At 44.7% G+C, this 22963-nt stretch overlaps 1 protein-coding gene across 9 annotated transcripts in view; it reads left to right on the top strand.

Moving 5' to 3' along the window:
• ANKRD44 (ankyrin repeat domain 44) overlaps positions 1–22963 on the top strand; it is a 310102-nt gene that overhangs the window by 159378 nt on the left and 127761 nt on the right. For 8 of the 9 annotated variants that reach the window (XM_045078511.1, XM_013045696.2, XM_045078509.1 and 5 more), the window contains 5 exons: positions 3057–3127; positions 15556–15756; positions 16081–16168; positions 18262–18404; positions 19223–19435. In XM_045078511.1, the coding sequence (XP_044934446.1) occupies positions 3057–3127; positions 15556–15756; positions 16081–16168; positions 18262–18404; positions 19223–19435 (716 nt within the window). Of the gene's footprint in view, positions 1–3056; positions 3128–6367; positions 7162–15555; positions 15757–16080; positions 16169–18261; positions 18405–19222; positions 19436–22963 lie in introns of those variants that run through there. The other variant, XM_045078512.1, reaches the window with a different exon arrangement.

Below are 22963 nucleotides of genomic sequence, written 5' to 3'. Positions count from 1 at the left end.
GTCAAACATGTCACAAACCGGCTATGGCTCCTGAGTATGTGCTGTGTGGCCAGGTTTGGTGCGTATGTGCTGTAAGGATGAAACACACATTGGATTTTGATTACACATTTTTCTTGAATTTTTTGAATTTTTGAATACACATTTTTCATCTGCATACAAAAAAAGAATGTAAATTCCCTCAGTAATTTTTTAAAAAAGATTTTATTTATTTATTTGACAGAGATCACAAGTAGGCTGAGAGAGGAGGGGAAGCAGGCTCCCTGCTGAGCAGAGAGCCTGATGCGGGGCTCGATCCCAGGACCCTGGGATCATGATCTGAGCTGAAGGCAGACGCTTTAACCCACTGAGCCACCCAGGCGCCCCGCCCTCAATAACTTTTAAACTCGATTGCATGATGTTTTGGATATATTGAGTTAAGTAAAATATATGATTAAAATTAATTTTACTTGTTTTCTTTTCCCCTTTTTAATGTGGCTATTAGAAAACTTAAAATTGCATCCCTGGCTTCCATCACATTCCCACCGGACAGCGCTGACTCTGAGGCTCTGAGTCTGAGCTGACTCGGTACCTGTAGCAGGTGTCGTATCTGTTCCTTCCACCACATCGTGTTCCTTCCTCTAAACGTGCTGAAGGAAGGAATGACTAGAGTGGGGAGAAGGACATCGTGTGGATGGGCAAGTGGCAGCTCAGACCCAGAGTGTGCTGTGGTTCAGATGTTGTCCCTCTCAGATGACTGGTTCAACTTTGTGACAGGAAGTTCCTTAAAAATGGACAGGGCGAGCGAAGGGAAGCTTGAGGCAGGCTTCCCCGGGGAGGAGACTTGCACCCAGCCCTTTAGGGTGTCTACTCCGGAGCAGTTAACCCGGGACTTCCTGCTCCAGGGGAGGGAGATACCTACTACTGCCTTTGATTCCTAGCATCCCCACGCTGATCTCATTTGAGCCTGCTGAGGTAAGGGCTTGAGCCTCCTAGGTAAGCTGCCTGGATGGAGTTAGTAGAAGTAGGATTTGAAGCTTGATAAACTAAACAACAATTTTTCAGTGGCTTTCAACCCTGACAGCATATTAAAATAACCTTGGGTCTTGAGGAGCTTTTAAAAACTATTTGTGCCTGGCCCCATCTCAAACCAATGAAATCAGAATGGCGGGGGTAGGGGGAGACATTTTTTCTTTGTTTTAGGGAATATTATGTTCTTGTTTTCTAGAATCAATATTGTTGATGGTGTTTGTTCTTCAGTTAAACAGAAAAATATTGTAAGGTCTATGATTTGGTATTTATTTTTTAGCTGGTGGCTTAAACTGAATTTTGAGCTCACTTTTTTTTTTTTTAAATTTTGAGACAGTGAGTGGGGGTAGGGGCAGAGGAAGAGGGAGAGAGAGAATATTAAGCAGACTCCATACCCAGGTGGAGCCCAACGCAGGGCTTGATCTCAAGACCCTGAGATCAGGACTTGGTGGAAACCCATAGTCTGATACTTAACCGACTGGGCCACCCAGGTGCCCCTCTAGCTCACTTTGACCCTTGAAAGTCTCCTGTTGCCTTTTTCTTTCACTTTTAAAAAATAAGTTTCTACTTTTCAGCTCTCAGCTGTCCTTGGGCTCACAGAGTTGAATCAGTCCTGCTTCCACTGGACTCCTTTTGTTGGCCCTTGTTCCATAGGCATCCTGTGTGCACGTTCCCTCCCCCGCCTTACTTTCTGGTTCCTTTGGTTCATCCCTCCAGTCTTCTTTCCCAGAGCGCCTTTCCTTGTTGGCCTGAGGCTAACATAGGTTCCTCTTGTTACATCTACGAAGATATCACACATACTTATCTTATCCTTCCCTTTTATTTCACAAAATTTTCCATCTGAGCAAAAGACTGATCAAAACCCCAAACCTGGGGGAACTGGGTGGTTCAGTGGGTTAAGTGTCTGCCTTCAGCTCAGGTCATGATCTCAGGGTCCTGGGATCGAGTCCTGCTTCAAGCTCCTTGCTCAGTGGGGCGTCTGTTTCTCTCTCTCTCCCCCCACACTCATGCTCACATGTGCACTGTCTTTCTCAAATAAATAAAATCTTAAAAACAAAACAAAATGAAACAAAACCCTGAACCCCCCAAAAGGAAGCTGATGTTGGGTGTTTCTGTGGTTCAGTTGGAGATGTGGTGGGCTTGCACTCATGGGGAACTGAGAGTCTATCTCGGAAGGAAGGCGTTCTCTGCTCTTGGAATCCATTCACATGGAGCTTTTGTCCCCCGATTGGTGACGTGGGTTCCAGAAAGTTGAGTGTGAGGGCACATCCCTGAGTGTGAGTTGGTTCTGACCCATGTGAACCTGTCTGCCCCCACCCCCGCTCCGAGTGGAAGAAGCTCTGAGCAACTTGCATAGGCTTCATGTTACGTCTGTCCAAAGCTCCATGGAAGCCAGCTGCTTGCTTCCAAGATATCTGGCTTGTGCCAGGGAAATCATCAAGATTCTTGGAAAGAACAGATTTCTGTGAATCCTCTTAGCCCAGATCAAGTCTCATCAAACTCAACTTTATAAGATTGGTTTAAAATCCAGCTGACCTGTAGTACACCTTTGTTGGAACGCAGCTCGTCTTGGACAGCTTGCCAAGAAGGCCATTGTGTGCCCTGTGAGATTAAGTCTACTTAGTGACTAAAAATAATGTATGTGACTATGTATTTTATGGATAAAATTTGTATATAATCATATATCTTGTATGTATGTATGCATATATATTTACATTACACACATACCTGCAAAGTTCTTCATTCTTCAGGATCTACATGACCCTACTCCTGGAGAATCTCTGCCTTTTTACCACTATGTCTCCTATCCAATGAGATATTGCACTTCTCGTCTAGTCTTTTCCCAATTCTTGTGCCATTTTCAGCTCCTGATTTCAATTTTTCTACTGTAAGTGGGTCTGTCCTACTGTCTGGTGGCTAGAAAGTACATGACTGATACAAAAGAAAAGAAAATGAAATAGGGTGGTTGTACAAGGCAGATGAGAGCACACGATATCCCATGAGTAGAATTTCCCCTGAATTATGCCTCTAACTTGTGCTTTTGCTTCCAGGAGCTCGTGTCAATGCCAAGGACAACATGTGGCTGACCCCACTGCACCGGGCTGTTGCCTCCAGAAGTGAAGTGAGTGATTATCTTATTTAATCTCGTACCTCTAAGAGTAGGCACTTACCAGGCCAGGGGAAGGAGGGAGGCAGGGGGACAAACATGCTAGAGGACAAGGGACATGGAAACGAATGAATGACGGGTTCAGCTGGCTGTATTCGGAACAAGGGGTGTAGTGGAGGTAAGTCTGATGGCAGAGGCTGGGTCACATGGCAGAGGACTGGGGGTCCTCTGAGCGCTGGGGTGTGGTCACAGGGTAAGTATGAACCTGACAGCATTTGGGACCTCAGGAGAGTGAGGCAGAAGAGAGGCCCCTGGGTGGATGGTGGGGCCGTTCACTGAGAAGGCCGAGGCGGGGCAGCAGGGAGAGGAAGCTCGTCAGTCCCCTGTGAACATCCCGAGTTCCGCAAACGTGTCACCAGAATGGAAGCTCTGTAAGGGCAGGGACCTGTGTTTTGTTCCCTGGTGTATCCCAAGCCTGGTCCATGGTAGGTGCTCAAGCAAGAATTTATTTTGAATTTTGGAAATGCTGGTGAAGATGGTTTTAGATGATCATGATTCCTACAGTCTGGTCTAGCACTTAGGAACTGAGAGGAGGGTTGTTGACGCTACAGCGGACGGATCAGCTGGTTCAGGGAAAGTAAAAGTGATGAAAGAGAAAACCAGTGTGGGTGAGGGGTGGCGGGGAATGCTGGTGACTGTGAGCCCTGAAGCCTGGTCAGAGGGGTCGCTCACCATCCCGGGAGACCAGAGGCTCTTACCCAAGAGGCACTTGTCATTGGATGACTAGTCTTTGTGGCGGATTTGACCAGATGACTCCTCTGCTACTGGAGAAGGTGCTGGTCTCCAGGTCTGTCTGGCAGCAAGTGCGGTTGCCGAGGGTGCCTGCTAATGTCGCAGGGGTTGGTGCCTGTCACCAGTGTCAGCTTTTCTTCTTTGGCTACTGTCTGGAAATTTTACAAAATACTTGGTATCTGATACTTTTCTCAGTGCTCATAATCTTCCTTGCTGTGCTGTGTGATTTGAGCAGTTTTTATAAGTTGTGGTTTGTGTTGGGACGCCTGGGTGGCTCAGTCAGTTGGACATCTGCCTTCGGCTCAGGTTGTGATCCTGGGGCCTGGGATTGAGCCCCGCGTTGGGCTCCCTACTCAGCGGGGAGCCTGCTTATCTGTCTTCCCCTTCCTCTACGTGTGCTCTCTCTCTCTCTAGCTCTCATGTTCTCTCAAATGAACAAATAAAATCTTTTAAAAAAAGAAAGAAAAAAAGAGAAGGTGTGGGTTGTGTTCTCTTTTCTGAGGGCCCCAGGGAATGAGGAAGGTAAACGATCCTAAGTTGCCAGGCTTAAACTCTGGGGAATCCAGAACCTTCTTATGGTCATTTCTGTTTTACCTGGGAAAGCAGGGACAGTGGCTGCTTGCGTTGGTTTGACCAGCTTCATGAGACCAGTTCCTTCAGAGAAGTATTTCCTGGTCTTTTAAGACCATGTGATCTTCAGCAAATTTCTTTTTAAGGATCTTCTGAAAAATATGGGTTTGTTTCCTCTTTTAACAAGAACCAGGTCTTTTAAATTAAAAAAAAAAAATTCACTAAGCACTTCCTATATTCCAGGCCTTGTGCTTAGGAGGCACGTAGTCTAGTGGGACAGAAAGACAGAAGACTAGATGAGTTCAGAACTATGGGATCTTTCCCAAGTGCTCTCTCCCTTTGCTAGGTCCGCTACTTGCTTCAGTCCCCAAAACATCCATGGCAGCAACCATCCGCTTGCCTTCTTTATGTGTCTTTAGGGTGAGTTCAGTCAACCCAGTGACGGATCAGTCTAGCGGAGAAAGGCGTTTGTTGCTTCTCTAAGGAACCAGCTCCCTCTGCAGGTTTGCTGGGGGAAAAAAATCCCTTTCAGGTGTCTCTTGGCGGGGAAGGAATTAAACACAGACCCTGAGTTATAAATAATCAGGGTCATATATAAACTGGTGAAAGAGGATGTCTTCCTATTAATATCTACTACAACAAGTTGAAAAGTTTCTTATGAACATTGGGTCTTTGTAACCATCACTGGAACTGACTGTGAGCACATTGCTGTGCCTGGCGGTTCTAAATTCAGATTTCTTGCTTCCTTGAATCGGATACTACTGCCTATACATTGTGCCTCCCCTACGTCACAGCTGAGGCAAGAGAAATGGGCTTGCTGGGGAAACAGCAGAGAAGGTTTGGGCCGGTGTTGTGACAGCTGGCTGCCGAAGGCTGTGCGCTCAGGTGAGAGCTGGCACGTCGGCCCATTGCTTGGATTGGCAAACACCGGTATTACTTATATGAATATGAATTAAAAACCCTTTCTTCATTGAAAGGCTTATAAACTCTGTACTGTCCTCAAAGTCCTTCGCTTCTAAATTGTAGGTAATTGATGGTTCCAGGTTCAATCAGGGGACCAGAAGCACCGAGGGAGATCCAAGAGAAGATATTTATTATAGTAATTAGACCTTCCACGATTGTGTGAGCTGCTGCAGAAGTTTGTGTCAGGCTGTCCCCCTGGTTCTGTGTGATCGTGAAGTCCCAGCAGGCAGGGTCTGCTGCTGGGGGAGGATAAAAACGGCTGCGGGCTTCACCTTAGAGCTTGCAGGCACGTGGCCCAAGGGTGGGAGAAATGGAGGGAGATACCGCAAGGCCTGAAGATGCACCGGAGATGCCTTGTGCCAGCACGTGGCTCCGGCTGGTCGGTGACGACGTAGGCAAACTGCCCCAGCCCAGATGCCCAGCACAGCGATCAGCCTGTGCTTTCGTCCTGCCTTCCAGAATGCATGAAGAGTGCTCTTGTGTTCAACAGGACCGGGGCAGAGATCCCGAGCAACGTAGTTCCAACATAGGCTAAGTTGGAACTATATAAAACTACCCCTGAAATTGTTATTCTATTCTAATTAAAAAGACCTTCTCGATAGTAAGTTCCTTGAAATGGGTGCCGCCCCTACTGCTTGTCATTGTGTTTCTAGGATCTTGGCTGCTTGGTAAACAATTGTTTTGTTTATAGTGGGTTTTTTAAAAATTTTTTGAAAAGGATTTCATTTATTTGAGAGAGAGAGAGCACAAGCAGGGGGCGCTGCAGAGGAAGAGGGAGAAGCAGGCTCCCTGCCGAGCAAGGGGCCCGATGTGGGGCTTGATCCCAGGACCCTGGGGTCATGACCTGAGCCGAAGGCAGATGCTGAACCTGCTGAGCCACCCAGGTGCCCCTAAACAACTGTTTTCTGAGTGATTCATTAAAGACTGTCGTTCTAATAACATAAGCTAGGTTAACTTGATTCTCTGTACAACCGCTAACGTAGAACTAGTCTGCACCACAGAGAAGGCCGGTGGCAGTCATCTTGCACATATGCAAGGTAAGCCGATCTGAAGCTTGTTTCTGAAGTGTAGCCCTGGGAGCCATTTAAGCCACTGGAACCTGCACCAGCAGGGTGAGTGTCAAAATTGTATCCAGCACAGGTACCCGTGGAAGTCAGAGCTATCAGTATAAGTCAAGAGTTCTGAGCTTTCTTTCCATCTAGGCAAATTTTATGGTCCAATTTCTATGTCTGGAAAAATCATGTTCATTGCTAAATTTATTTCCTGAGCTTGTAATAGCAATGGGCATATCAGATCATCTTACTGATTAAACATCCACCCATGCCTGACAGAAAAGCGCTACACAGACCGGAAGGCAGAACAAGGCAGGGCCATACCCACTGAAAATGATCCAAGGTGGATTGGGTTCTGGAGATAAACCTTCAGGCCTTTTCCTGGTACTGGCCAGGCTGTGCCGTGTGCTTCCTTCCGACCCAGTCCCAATCCTCCCGATCCGGAACCCACCCCTGCCCAGGAGTGTCTGGGGTGCCCAGGGAGGACACAGCCAAACGAGTAATGGAGCCAAGCAGCACCGTCCGTTGACTCACCAACCCCCCACCGACGGCGCCCACTGTGAGAAGACATGAAGAGTCTCTTGCCAGAATATTAGGGGAACAAGTTGTGCAGTTCTAGATAACATAGACGAACAAGATTTGGGCCTTCCAGGGAGAGTTTTCTGAAGCATTGTGAGTTATTTCATATCATTTCTCCTGTTTAGCTTATTCTTGCTGCTTTTTGGTTTTCTTTCTTGGAAAAGAGCGGCCCTGGGGACAGGAATTAAATCCATGCGAACCTGGCCAGTGTAATACATGTTTGTTGAAGGCCGCTCGATGCAAGGCACGGTTACATGTGCTCCACGGGCTGGAAAGGGTGCAAAGTGTGTCTTCTAGGACACGGTATTTAGGGCAGACAACCAGGCACACAGCCTGCTGTGGCCTACGTCCAAATGCGGCTGGCCTTTCACACATGCATTTTCTTCTCGAGTGACCGGGGAGGAGCTTCTTTGGTGAACTTTTTCCTTTCCCGTTCTGGAGGCTGTCTTTTGGCTAGCGGAGTTAAAAATGATTGTATCCTGTCTTTAGGCTCGAGCATTGGGGATGTTGTGTCCAAATGTTTGTTGTCACAGTGAGCATTTATTGAGCACTTAGTGTGTGCTCTTTCTGTGCACGCTTCCATTTTAACCTCGCAGCCACTCTTTGAGAGACTGATAGCGCTCTTCATCCTCATTTAGGAATCGTAACCTCAGAGGAGTCCGGGAACGAGCCTCACTTGCCGCAGCCGCAGCCAGTAAGCGGAGGAGGATGTAACTTGAGACTCTGCTCTCTTAAACACCATGCTCGGCGGCTTCCCTCAGCTCCCATGAGCGCCCTGACGGGAACTGTGCCAACCACTAAAATGGGTCTACTTTTTGTCTGTCCAGACAGAAGTCCCAACAAGCACAGAAACAGTTCCCAGAGCCGAGCGGGATAAGCATTTTATCTTACAGTTTAAATTTTAAAACTCATGTCCCCCCCCCCCTTCTCTAAAAAAACATTGTCATTACTGTGAGCTAAATGCCAGTAGACAAGAAGATTAGGAAAATTACATGGGAGACTAGAATGTTACTGCTTTCCCTAAATTATCTTTAGGGTTATAAAAAGGTGATCACATAGAGAACATAGTACCTCGAATGGGAAGAAAGTAAGCATTTTAGGACCTATTAGTTGGACTGTAGCTGAGTGATACTCAGATTTACTGTGGAGTCGAGTCATCTGAGGTGCTTGTCACAAGTACCTGTTCTAGAGCCTCATCTCCGGAGATTTTGATGAAGCTTAGGGTTGGGCCCAGAAATCTGCTTTTTTTAAAAAAAGATTCTGACACAGGTGGTCTATATACCACACTCTGAGAGCTGAGATGGAAGACTGGGAATACTTCAGTGTCTGACTTTCCCGGTGTTGAAAACCAGTACTTCTTCTTCTTCTTCCTTTTTTTTTTTTTTTTTTGAGATTTATTTATGTATTTATTTATTTATTTAATCCAACTAATTAACATATAATGTATTACTTGTTTCAGGGGTACAGGTCTGTGAATCATCAGTCGTACACAATTCACAGCACTCCCCGTGGCACATACCCTCCCCAATATCCATCAGCCAGCCACCCTATCCCTCAGACCCCCCTCCCCTTTAGCAACCCTCAGTTTGTTTCCTGAGATTAAGAGTCTCTTAGGGATTGTCTCTCTCTCTGGTTTCACCGTGTTTCATTTTTTTCCTCTGAAAGCCAGCACTTCTTGAATAGTTCCCTCAGAGTTCTTTCATATACCAAAGTGAGTCCCCTTTGTTCTGCTAGTTGCTAGAGTAATTGTACTCTAATAATAATTCTAATAATAAAGGGCAAGTTTAATTTAATAATGAGTACTTTTGGAGGAATTTTCAATTAATTGAATGAATTAATTGGGTACCAATTCATGCAGTTCCTACAGAATACGAAATTGCTCTAATCGATAGAGGATAAAAGACCCAGATGATCTCAGTAATAGAGTAAATGCCTTCAGGACATGAGTGTTGCCTCCAGGACAGCAGCCCATGGTAAATGTCTTGTTAATACTTGCGTATCATTACTTAGAGAGTTTGCTAATGATTATACCAATATATTTATTCTATCCAAATTATTGAGTACATGGTATGTGTAAGGCACCTGCCAGGCTTTGGGGAGAGTACAGAAAATTGTGTAAGACTCAGACCCCAGTCTAAAGCCACTTACAGTTTATAGAATTTGACATCATTTATGCCTGCAAGGACTCTGGATAGTCATAAACAATTACTTTTCCATGAGTAATCTGTGACCACTTAAATACGATGCACATTCGAGAGGGAAAAGACAAATATTAAGGGCCATGGTTTTTAAGACACATGCATCCTGTTTCTTCTCATCTTTTCCACGTGCCACGGGGTCTGTTTCTACTTCTTATTACAGGGTCGGAGTGGCCTTTTGTGAAAAGAGAAGGTCATAAAAAGTGGAGATAAGCTGACTGTAAATGCCGTCCCCAGTTCCCTTCCGTGTGACATCCCATGACAGTTTCTGCCCTGTTATTCCCGTGATTGATACAGCGCAGCCTTCTATCGGGCGGAACCCGAGAAGGTGGGCAGTGCGAATGCTAGATGCTGACTGGGCTGATGCCTCCGTCCGGGAGAAATGCTGGACCCCACATGTGTTTATTCACTAAAAGAGAAACAAAGCTTTGAAGGGCATGACTCACAGTGTCACAGTCGGTTTGTGTGTTCTTCTCAGCCTGTGAGCTTTTGTCTTAAGACTAATGTGAGCTTTTGTCTTAAGACTAATGAAAAGAGCAAGCATTGAGAAACTTTTAGATCACTTGGACAGAGTCGTATCATGCCTGCCATATTTAATTAATAATAAAAAATTGAGTTCATAATTTCCCTTTGTCTCTTCTACTAATTACATTTTATTGTATTTTTTAAAAGATTTACTTATTTGTCTGAGAGAGAACGAGCACGAGTGGGAGGGTCAGAGGGAGATGGAGAGAAATTCAAGCAGATTCTGCGTTGAGCTCAGAGCCTAAAGCGGGGCTTGATCTCAAGACCCTAAAATCATGACCTGAGCCAAAACCAAGAGGCGGCCGCTTAACTGATTGCACCACCCGGGTGCCCCACTTTTTATTGTATTTTACAAAAGTATTGACTCATGATGGGTTTGAAATAATTTTTTAAAAACTGGTTCTTCGCCGCAGGTAGTTTGAGAAGCATTATTTAAGTATCTTTTCTTGATTCAGAAAGCGTTCAGCTTCCTTTCCCTCATACTTGTTTTCTTTTTACCCTGCAAATTTCTGTCAGAGTAGCCCCTAGACATTAAATTTTTAGCCAGTGTGTGCTCCTGGAAAAGAGAGACTTCTTTTGATTACAAAAATCATGAATTTCCTAAATAGCCATAAAATCTCACTCTCTTGAAATCAAGTTAAAGTGTTTCCAAGATTAAAAGTTGTGAAAGAGGCAATTTTAGAAGAGGAAATGATCTTTTTAAAGCAAAGCTTTGTTTTTCCTGAAGTAATATATTAAATCTCTATTAGTGTGTTAAGCAAGTTTGGCAGGGTGAAACTTCAGAATTAAAAAATTTAAATAAGGAGAGTTAACATTTAAAAATATGTCAGTGTGCCTGGCTGGTACTGTCCATCGACTGAGCTGTGGCCTAGCGGAAAGCACATGAGCCGGGCTCTTACTCAGCGTGGCTGACAGATCACTGCCCTTGCCTATAACATGGCACTGCCCATCAAATCAAGGGGTCAGAGCAGATGACCCCCGTTACTTCTAATATCCCGTAGGTCTCTGAGGTTGATTCCGTGATCATTTTAGACTGCTTATATTTTCATTAAAAAAACAAAAAGATAATTTTTGGAAACTAAGTAAGATACCCTCCTTTGTATAATAAGTATTTCTTGATATAGCCCTTTCTTGTCAAGTAAGATGAAAACGATGCAATTCATTTCCTAAGCAGATATCGAAGTAAAAATGAGGAATGCCACAGTTAAAACGTTTTATAAAAGTAGGCAGGTAGAAGTAGTGGTTATTGTCGGCCTCCTTGAGCTATGACACTGAGTGTGGACGGGAGGGACAAAGGTGGTAAAGCTGGCCCTCGCTATCCACTATTTTTGGTCACTTCCTGATCAACGAACTTGAACCTTTTCCTTGGCTAACTTTTTAGGTGTGGCTCAGATGTTGGTCGTGGGCACCTTGCCTTCTAAACAGAAATAACTGGCTGGAAACCACGTGCAAAGTCTAGTAGTCTCCCAGTGATTCTGGAGAATTCCTGGAGACTCGCGGGTTGCCTAAGCACCAGCCTGCTCGTGCTGGTCTAACTGATGCATCAGTTTGCCCTTCCCTGGTGGTGAACTGACTCTGTTCTCCCTCAGAGCAACACCTTTGCCCTGGGATGCCCTAGCCCTCTCGCCGCTCTCTCTCTGTCCTCACCCCTTCCTTCCCGTCGAGTTCCAGATGCCGCTCACTCTGTTTTGCCGAGAAATGCAGCTGATTACCTCCCGCTCCTAAATTCACCGTAGACCCACCATGGCAGAGCAGGAGCCGAACACAGAGGCCTCCGATTCTCTTAAGAAGACTTGCCCTTGGGACGCCTGGGTGGCTCAGTTGGTTAAGCAGCTGCCTTCAGCTCAGGTCATGATCCCAGCGTCCTGGGATCGAGTCCCACATCAGGATTCTTGCTCAACAGGGAGCCTGCTTCTCCCTCTGCCTGCCATTCTGTCTGCCTGTGCTTGCTCTCCCCCCTCCCTGATAAATAAATAAAATCTTAAAAAAAAAAAAAAAAGAAGACTTGCCCTCCTTCAAGACTGTTTGTACTTAAAACAGTCTTTTTCCTTGCTGTAAAAGAGCAAAATTTTATTTTAACCAGATTTGATCATTTGCAGATTGTGGTAATTCAGACAAGGAGCTAAACCCGGGTAGTCTGCAAACTTTTTCCATCAAGGGCCAGATAGTAATAATTTTAGGTTCTGATGGCCGCATGTAGTATCGTCTGTCACAGATACTCCGCTCTTACGATCCAAACGCAGCCATAGATAATATGTAAACCAATAAATGGAGCTATGTTCCAATAAAGCTTTTTTTTTTTTTTTTTACAAAAGCAGACAAAAATTTATTTGGGATTAAACTATCTTTAGAGGTAGTGCATATTTAAGAACACAGGTAGTCTCCCTCTCAAACTCTGATATTACTTATCTATATATAATCTGCAACGGGCATGTAAATATGTATTTTCTTTGCTTAGCTTGTTACTTTGTGTGAAATGCAAATAATCCTTAAATACTCACTTAAAAGTAGGGCCTTGGGGTGCCTGGGTGGCTCAGTGGGTTAAAACCTCTGCCTTCGGCTCAGGTCATGATCCCAGGGTCCTGGGATCGAGCCCTGCATCAGGCTCTCTGCTCAGCAGGGATCCTGCTTCCTCCTCTCTCTCTCTGCCTGCCTCTCTGCCTGCCTCTCTGCATACTTGTGATCTCGATCTGTCAAATAAATAAACAAAATCTTAAAAAAATAAAAATAAAAATAAAACAAAATAAAAGTAGGGCCTCTCCTAGGTAATACCTGATTCACCTAGTCTGAGTTACTCTAAAAGTATTCATATTTTGTTACCTTAGAACAAAAAGGTTTTCACGAACTCAGTGGTCTTATGTCCAAATAGATAAATTTGTGAAATATTCCTGTGTATTTCTGGTTTCATTAGTCTAGTCTGAATTTACGTAATATGTAATGCCAAGCAAGCATCTGTATCAGTATAGTAACATAATATACAAGGCAAAGGTATTAAAAATGATAGTATATATTGACATTTGCTGTGAATATGCAGAGAGGATATGATACCACTTTTTTAGCATTGGTTTATGATGCTTATCTCCAGACTTTTTGGCTATATTTTTGCAAAACTTTTTCAGCAGACATCTTCAATGTGCATCTCATTTATTTATGAATTACATGTAGAAACTATTATTATTAGCTAATATTTCAGGTGTATCACAATATACTTGAGTGAGGCTTTTCATTTATCATAGTCTTATATAACCATGTAACTAATAGACTTACTGATGATTTTCCTCTGTTTTGGCCAAGCTCTAGTCAGATCGGATTAAATTTGTCATTATTTTGACCTTGTAATGTATAGAAAGCTTTTACTCAGAGTAGAAGCATCAGCTCTGTGACTCCACGTTATTTACATTGGAGTTTGTATTATCAGGTTCCTTGCATACATCCTGCCCACTTGGGATGCTTTTGGTCTAAGTGTACACATCACAATCTGTAGATAGATCTGTCAGGCCCGTCCCTGCGCATTTCAGGGCACTCAGAGCGAAGGAGCGGAGGGGTGACAAGCGTCACCCCTTCCGCATGTGGAACCCCCTCTTCATGGAGGGCGTCTCGGATCCTGTGAGGCAGGATCCTCTGTGGAGTGGACTGAGGGCACAGGGCCAACCCAGAGTTAAATACCAGCTACAGTGCTTTCCTTTGTTAAGAAAATAAACATAAACGGAGGTTCCAGTCATTTCATCCCATGTCAAAATAGATTGTATGTACGTATCTGCATAAACCTCACAATTTTTGAGACCAAAGTTGGCAAAAGTAACATTTTTTTCTTATTTTAATCTAAACTTTTATATTGTGGCTTTGCTTTTCTCTTGTTTGTTTTTTGTTCACCCAGCTGGCTTTTAGAACGGAGTCTGGCTTGTGTTTCTTTCAGTCTTCCACAGTGTTTTGCGTGTAGTAGCTGAGCATTAATATACAAACACCCATTTCACTCTAAAGGGGGCCCCAGGAATGGTTAGTATCATTAATTTATTTTCTTGCTGAGGATGGGAGCCATATATCCTTTTTTTTTTTCCTTTTTGGTAATTTGAACAAATTGCTTGTTTGCCTGGGCCTGATGGGTTTCTTGTTTATAGCATCTAAATGGAGTCTTACTGTGCATTTAAACTGTATTCTCTAATTTGAAGAGCGGAATTTTTTGCACTCTCATTCTACTGTCCACATTAGCTGTTTATCTCAGTATCTTGCTGTGATGGATCCCATAGAATATTCTTTTTCCTTCATTATGTATGTCCCTGATAAAAACTTCAATTTTTTTTTTTAAGATTTTATTTATTTATTTGACAGACAGAGATTACAAGTAGGCAGAGAGGCAGGCAGAGAGAGAAGAGGAAGCAGGCTCCCTGCTGAACAGAAAGCACGATGCAGGGCTCGATCCCAGGACCCTGGAATCATGACCTGAGCTGAAGGCAGAGGTTTTAACCCACTGAGCCATCCAGGCACCCCAAAAACTTCAATTTTAAGAGTTCAAACAATCTACTTGCTAGGCACTTTATGTACCTGCATAATAAAGTGGGTTGGATTGTTCCGGGCTGTGAGGAATAAGGTGGACAGGGGTGAGCTCTCGGTCCGTGAAGGGTGCAGGAGTGTGGCCTCTTTCATTGCCTTTCATTGGTTTATTGATGCTGCACTGAGATGTTCATACAGGAATCCCTCTAACTGGTTCTAGGGATGTCTCCAGAAATAAAGAGAAATAACCAACAGTCATTCCCGTCTTGAGGGAAGTTCTGCCATTTTCTTGGTGGAACAGAAGAGTGTCCTCAGTCCTAGATGTACAACAAAGTCCCCTTTACAGAAATCCTGAGGACAGTTAGAATCCCTTGCGTGGCACTAGCCACCTGTATTTTTTTTTAAGTAGGCTCCACGCCCAATGTGGAGCCCAACTGAGGATTTGAACTCGTGACCCCGAGATCAAGACCTGAGCTGTGATCAAGACTCAGACGCTTAACCAACTGAGCCACCCAGGAGCCCCAGCCATCTGTAATTTTAAGAGCCCCCCAGGTGATTCCATTGCCTGGCCAAGGTTGAGAGTAATAGTTCAAGGGGCAAATAAGCTGATTAGGTCAATAGAAGGAAAACAAAAAATGTAGGTCTCAGTAGAGGTAAAGGGACTCAGCAGTAGAAAAGAAGCTACCCCACTATCCACGGTTGGGAAAAGATGAAACAGTCTCGTAGCTTCCAGCTGAGGTAGGAATAGACCTTCCCTGACTGCCGTTGATCACAGAGGGAGGGTTAAGGTGTTGGCTATGAGAACCAACAATTTATAAACTGATCCAAGAATGACCGAAGGGCTTTGAGGCCTTTGGCTTTGGAGGGTGGAGGTTTATTGACAAACATTCCAAGTTTAGAAATTCCTTGGACATCTTTTGATCTGTTAACATTTGCCCTGGTGTGTGCACTTGCACAGGAGCGCTCTCCTTTGGCCTCGGGCTACTCTACACTGTGTTAAGAAACTTACGCTTAGAAGGTTTATTTGGTTTTGAAGACATGCTGGGGCTCTTGGCCTAAAAAAGAAAGATAAAGCGAATCTGTTCTCCTCTGTGCCACTCTTTTGGTTTTTATCCCATATCGCCTTGCTTTTCTCAGAAGGCCGAGCCGCCCGTGAGGCCACGGAGCCCTCCCTCCCTCCCTGTAATTCCGGAGTCCGGCGAAGCAGCTTCTCTCCAGTAAGTATGGCCTGAGCGTTTGTCGGTGACGCCTGCAAACTCCGCCTGTGTTGCAGGAAGCCGTGCAAGTGCTGATCAAGCACTCGGCCGATGTCAACGCGAGGGACAAGAACTGGCAGACCCCGCTCCACGTGGCGGCGGCCAACAAGGCGGTGAAGTGCGCGGAGGTGATCATTCCCCTGCTGAGCAGCGTCAACGTCTCCGACCGCGGGGGCCGCACGGCCTTGCACCACGCCGCTCTGAACGGCCACGTGGAGGTGAGCGCCCTCCCCGCCGGGCCCAAGAAATCCCCCCAGAGCCCCTCTCGGCCCCACGTGGAACCCGGTCGTGCTGCTGAGGCCCTTAGAGGCTGTGAGATGCTCCTGGCTGCACGCCAGACCTGGGGCAGCGACAGCTGGTGTTCAGTGCATGGCCCCGGGGTTGAAGGAGTAGCCGCCAGCTCGGTCCTGTCCTCTGCCACACGAGCCACGGGGTTGTCGGGGACGCTGGCTTCGTCCTATGTTTGAGCTGCAGGTCGCGGACCTGCCTTTCGACGGGATGTGGCCCGGACTCACATTATCTGCACGTTGGTCTTCTTTCAGATGGTCAACTTACTCTTGGCCAAAGGAGCGAACATCAACGCGTTCGACAAGAAGGACCGGCGTGCTCTGCACTGGGCGGCCTATATGGGTGAGCGGTCCCCGAGCGGGCAGGGGACACGGACGGCGGTGACTGCAGAAGCCGGGCTGGCCCTTAGCACGTCGGTTGTCTCCTGGGCCAGCCGCACCTCTTTCCCAGCTCGCAATCCCGCTGAGTTCAGATTCGGTCCGCTTTCCCGGCGGGCATAGAGCCCTCTCTCCCGCTGCCCTCCTGCCCGTGAACCTGGCCTTGTGGGCCTCGCTTCTGCCGGCCGGCTGGGAGAGAGGAAGGAAGGAGTATCATGTCTGTGGTTTGTCTTTTTCACTTCTGTCGGCGCAGATGCCGCTGACAAAGGATAGGCCTCATTGAGTTTACTCTCAGCGTAGACGTGTGAGCAGTGAAGAACTGAGGTCCTTCCTTTGTATTTCTAACCGGAGAATGTCCGGCAATCGGCAAAGCAGGTGAGATTGTGTCAGCCCCAAGTTCTAAACCACCTGGACGCCCGTCCACTGGCGACCGTGTGGGGGCATGATGACGAGCTGCCCAGTGAGACACTGTGCAGTGACTACAGTGATGGTGTCATTAGCATTTGTGAACATCGAAAGATTCTGTGTTAAGTAAGAACAGATCGTAACACAGTGTGGATAATATGATCCTTATTTTTGTAAAAGAAATCTGCAATATCGACAATTTAGAATAAATCATATGCTGAAATGTTAGCTGAATATCTCAAGGGATTGGCGATTATGGATGGTTTTGGTTTCCTTTTAACACCTTTTGCCTTTTCCGAATCCTTTCTAACAAACCTGCAGGCCTTTTATTATCATAAACAACAATAACGTTAATGATGGAGAGAAGAAAGAGAACAGGTTGGGTAGGGATGAAATAAATTATGTGTGGTGGTTGAGTCTGAATGGGTATTTGGGCCTACAAAACCAGAATCTTAAGATTTTGCAAGCATTATCTTTTTTTTTTTTTTTTTTTTTAAAGACAATGTGGGCTTTTCAGCTGATGGAGGCAGATTGGATGTTTGCATGGTACCTACGGGACTGGAGCCAGGGGACATTGGCCAGACTGCTGTTTAGGCAGAGCACACACTAGACTAGTGTGTGATGGGACTCAAAGAACCTGGGGTTCAAGTTTGTTCTCGCTGATGTACATTTAAAACATTTACGTAGAATTGCTTTAAAGAAGTCAAGTCCTTATTTTGTGTGTCATCAGGATACAAATAGGAAAAAATAAGTAGGTGACTATCTTTAAGGAATAAAGGACAATACCAGGACAGAAGACAAAAGATAGCACTGGTTAAGCTAAGGATAGCACCACTAGTCATTGAAAATAATTTTTCTATGTATAAGTCTTAGGGGGAAGAATGTCAAGTTTTAATAAAATGAGCCATGACCAAGCATGTTCTCTCTCCGTCTCTCTGTCTGTCTCTGTCTCACACAGACACACCCAACTCCCCCCTCCCCAACCAAGCACAGCTCTGTCTCCATGTCTGTCTTTCTCTCTCTCACACACATACTCATACCCACCCCTGTGCACATCTTAGACCCTTGGAATCAGTACTTATCCTCTACCCCTCAGTTATCAACCACATTCACAGCAATGCACCAAAGCAGCAAGCAACCTTCAGTCACAATATAGAGGTCAGATCCATTTATCGTACTATATATAGTAAGATGGGGTACAGAGGAAAATATTCTAGAAAATATGCCAACAGCAGTTGAAACTGGGAGGACTTCTGGTTAGCCGGTAATTCACAAGAACACTTTTAAGTTGAACCATATGAAATTGTCATTTTTGTGGTCCAAAAAGAAAAAAAAAGTCAAGCAGTTGCAATTTCATATGATTTAACAATAATATGGTGTTTGTGATTCTGATTACTTGATTTTTTTTTCATGAATTTCTCCAAACCAAATTGTCCCTGTTGGACTTTACAGTAAGGAATAGGAGCTGCTTTTAAAAACATTGCTTTCATTTTAACATAATTCTTTTTTAGGCTATGGTACTAACATATTGGCAGGACCTCGTTATTTAAAATGTTGGTGGTAGTAAACGTTAATGGTTGTGATGTAGGTGGACTAGATCATCAAATTATCCTAACAAGGTTACCGGTGTTTTTTGCTGCTTTGTCCGTGAAGGCCACCTGGACGTCGTGGCCCTGCTCGTCAGCCATGGGGCAGAAGTGACGTGTAAGGATAAGAAGGGTTACACCCCCCTGCACGCCGCCGCCTCCAATGGACAGATCAATGTGGTCAAACATCTCCTGAATCTGGGGGTGGAGGTGAGCTGTGATGAGTGCGTCAACTCATGGTGTATTTGTGGCTTTTCTAATGTTGGGTTGGGTTTTTAAAGATTTTATTTATTTATTTGAAAGAGAACACAAGAGAGAAAGTGCATAAGCAGGGCCACTGGCAGACTCCCCACTGAGCAGGGAGCCTGATGCGGGGCTCGATCCCATGAGCAGCCTTCAGCTCATGACCTGAGCTGAAGGCAGACTCTTAACCCACTGAGCCACCCAAGCGCCCCTGTGGGTTTTCTGTTGTTCTGAGATTAAATCCTGGTTGCATTTTAATTCAAGAGGGTAAAAACCACCTTGTTTTCTAGCATCCTGTCTTTTTGAGTTTCCAGGGGTAACTGATGGAGGGCAATGGGGGCATACAGCACGTAACGAAAAATCAGAAACTTGGGCTTAAAAAACCAGAATCTTAAGATTTTGTGAACATTATCATTTTTTAAGTTTTTTTTTTAAGTTTCCGTATCAACACGGAGAAATATTTAAACGTATATATTGCATGTAATACATAGTCCTCATTTTTTGGACACGCTAGGGTTCTTCATCTTACCTTCAGCATTTAGCCTTCTAAATTGTGGTGTATGGGGCCCCTGGGTGACTTAGTTAGTTAAGCGTCTGGCTCTTGATTTTGGCTCAGGTCATGATCTCCGGGTCCTGGGATGGAGCCCCGGGCTGAGGCTCTGTGCTGAGCAGGGAGTCTGCTTAAGATTCTCTTTCTCCCTCTCCCTCTGCCCCTCTGGCCCCAACCACAAATGCAATAAGGAGACTTCAGTGCTTTTACCTGCCCTGTGTTGGACTCATTGCAGATCGACGAAATCAACGTCTATGGGAACACGGCCCTCCACCTGGCCTGCTACAATGGGCAGGATGCAGTGGTGAATGAGCTGACGGACTATGGTGCTAACGTGAACCAGCCCAACCACAGCGGGTTCACCCCTTTGCATTTTGCTGCTGCCTCCACACACGGTGCTTTGTGTCTTGAACTATTAGTGAACAACGGGGCAGATGTTAACATCCAGGTATGACATGCTGTGTCTCTCTCTCTGCCAGATACCTCTGCATTGCGCCTCCTTTTAAGCAAAATCAACTCTTATAAATGGGGTCCTATTTTAGAATCGGAACCTTTAGTACCTTGACCTCCATAGCCGTGTCCTATATTGGCATGCCACAGAGACGGAGCTGTGCTGTTACTGCAGAAGTAGTAGGACCTGCTGGAAGGCCCTGGGAGGTTCTAGCCACATGCTTTGGTAGCTTAGTGAATGTTCTGGAACAAATACAGGCTCCCAGGGATGTTGACATGGCCTAGTTTCTAACACTGAGGTGGATGTTGAGCTGATATGGCAGAGCTGCTGAGAATCAAAGAAAAGCCTAATCCAATAATGTCAGGTCTGTTCCAACTATGGCACGGCCCACCAAGGAGTTTCTCAGATACTTTGCAATAGTAAACTGTAGGTAGTGACTGTAGTAGTGTAACATTGACCTAATAGTGGTCAGCAGGTCCTGATAGTCTTTATGCAACAAACTGACCAAGGACTATCTAGCACCCTCTGTTTGGTTCTGAGGGAGAACTCCAAGATGAGGTATGAGCTCTGCTCTCAAGGAATTGACGGTACGGTAAGGAAATAGTGAACTCAGATTCTCATGCAATGAGAGAGAACGTGATGAGTGGCACAAGAGAGTAACAGAATATTGCAAGCGCTTCCTGCTTGGGGATCAAAAACGAAGCTTGCTTTTGAGGTAAGAGTCAGGAGATTGATACCAGTTGAGATGAGGAGAGAGAGACTCTGAGAGGGCATTCCAGATAGAGAGAACCACACAAACAAAGGGTTTGGGAGTTCCAGATAGGAAACACTCTGGCTCGACTCTAGGCTAGTAGTTAGCTCCGTGTAACAGATAACCGAGAGGAACTTGCGCACGGCCCTCATAATCCAGGCTATCAATTTGAGCGCATTTAGATTGTAATGGGATCTCCGCACGTGCTCAAGGGACTTCGTACTCATCCTCAGCTTCCCTTCTCCCCGGCACACAGGAATCCAGGTCCCAGTGTATTCTACTTCTGCTTTTGAAAAATGATTCTTCCTGAGATTTAATTTTAAGAATACTGGATAAATCCATTTTAAGGATTCCCTATTCACTACTACAATCTTTTTACATTTTTTCTTATAATTTTTAATAGTGGGGAAATAGGAGACAAATTTTCAGAATGATGATTTATTGAGCTTGAAGGGAGCAGAAATTGTGTGAAAAAAAGGAGCCAGGAACAAGCTGAAATGTGACTGGACCAGGGAAGAAGGCTTGCCAGCTGGCTGAGGCATTTGGGCTTTTATAAGCTACAGGACCACTAGTCACTATAGTGGTCATGTGATCCAAACTGAGCATTAGAAATAGTAATCCGGTCACAGAACACCAGAGAAGGAAACAGGAAGGAAAAAAATTATATATATGATGACATAAACATTTTAAATGTTTATGTGGCAAAACAAAACAAACTAAAAATAACAAACCCAAACATATACAAAATTGAAAGAGAAACAATTCAGAGAAATTTTTCTACATTATACATGATGAGCAAAGAGTTCATGTATTTAATATATAAAGAGCTCATAAGAGCCAGTAAGATAAAATCTGATAACCTACTAGAAAATGTGTGTAAAGGCAGGTCGTGAAAGAGAAAACAATATCCATTAAACCTATGAAAATATTCTGTATCATTAGTAATTAGAAAAATACAAACTAATGCATAAGTATATTTACTTTTAAGATTTGCAAATATGAAAAAGGCTAGTAATACCTACTGTTATCATTGAAAAAATTAATATGCAATAAGTAAATATCTAGTTTTTTAATTTTAAAAAAGTTATGTGTCTGGGTTATACACATAGAGAAAAGTACTTGGAATATATCCCAATATATGATCACTGCGGGGAGGCAAAATTATGATTTGGATTTTTTGTTTCATTTTTGTGTATTTGTTTTAATCTTCTGATAGTGATACTTAAGATGTGTTATTTTTATATCCAGATGAAGAAAAAACATTTTATTTTTATAAAAAGAAAATTCAGGTAGAGTCGGCCTAGACAGAGGACAATTAGAGAATAACTGGGAAGTTAGTAAAACTCATCTAGATAAGAGCACTGAGGACAGGGGAGGGGGACAGCCAACAGAAGAGACAGGCATTGCAGAAAGAAAATCAATGAAATTTGGTTGGGTGGGAGTTGGAGGAGTTGAAGACAAGGGTAAGAACTGAAACCTGGTTCAGAGGTGACAAGCATCGCTACGGATTCAGTTCTGAGGCTAGGGTGCCTGGATGGCAATTCTAGCCTTGACTTTCAGGAATAACATAGTCAGAAACAACCTCTCTGGGTGCCTGTTTATCTGTAAAATTTGGGAAACAGTAGCATCTTCTTCATGGAACCGCCGTGAGGATTAAACCAGTTTTCTCATATAAATTACTTAGAATGGTTCTGGCCATGTGGCAAGCACTCAGGAAATGATTATTGTTGTTACGAGGGACATCAGAAGGACTCGGCTTATTAGGTTGAACTGTCAAGTTGTTGAGAAGGTGATTCTGAGCCTTTGGTGCCACCAGTCTGAGAAAACCAGTGATGGAGCATGCGATCCTCCCACGTGGGACAGCAGAAGACAATAGAAGAAAAACCTTAGGCTCCCTTGTTCACATACAGGTGATGGATCTTGGAGGCTGGGAAAGGGTGAGGTCACCCAAGGAGATAGTACGTCATAGCTTGAGTAGAGAAGGGGATGGAGGAAGCCAGGATCCCTTTAGTCTTAGGATCGGGAGGAGGAGGCAGAGCCAGAAACGGATGAAAAAAGGAGAGTTAGAGAAAATAGGAAGGAGCTGGAGGGGAGCATGATGTCTTCATGGGGGTAGAGAGCAGGCAGAGATGAAGAAATAGAATAGTTAAAGAGGATTTGAGTTCCATATCTTGTAAGTGGAGCCCATCCAAGTCCTAAATGGGGGTAAGGGAAGGCCCGAGGGGACATGAAAGAGACCAGGAACTGTAACCCAACGTGGGCAGAGTCATCGTATGGTATTGAGGTCACGGAGGATGGTGGTGAGAAAGCAGGAGGTTAACAGGTGGGTGAACTGGCAGTGTCCCCAAAACTTGTGACACTTGTATTGCTGTTCTGGAATCTGAATGACATCCTTCAATTCTCCAAAGAAAGGAAAATTATTACTGAAGTTAAATAAAGTCGCTCTCGTCACCAAACTTCACTGAATTAGTTCAGGAGGTGTCCGATGCTCTCCATTCCCCTTTTAAAGCATGCCGGCTGAAGTGCTCAGTGTGCCTGCCCGCAAGGCGAGAAGGCCACTTCAGGAGCACCTGCCCACTCCCCCCAGTTAACTGACTGGTGCTCAGTTCAGAGTAGTTCAGGGACTCCAACACTGTATGGAGTTTATAGCAGTTTATGGCAGCCTTGTCTCCATAAAATGGACCTGGAAAGCATGACTCCTTAATTTTAGTAATTAATTCCCCCCATAGACTGCTAATCATTAATAGAATATGAGAAAGACCTTTTTAAAAATC

Source organism: Mustela putorius, unplaced genomic scaffold, assembly GCF_011764305.1.
Source record: "Mustela putorius furo isolate JIRA1106 unplaced genomic scaffold, ASM1176430v1.1 tig00000275_pilon_pilon_pilon, whole genome shotgun sequence".
NCBI classification, from domain to species: Eukaryota; Metazoa; Chordata; class Mammalia; order Carnivora; family Mustelidae; genus Mustela; species Mustela putorius.
Note: the sequence above shows the minus strand (reverse complement) of the source record. Positions and strands in the feature narration are given on the sequence as shown.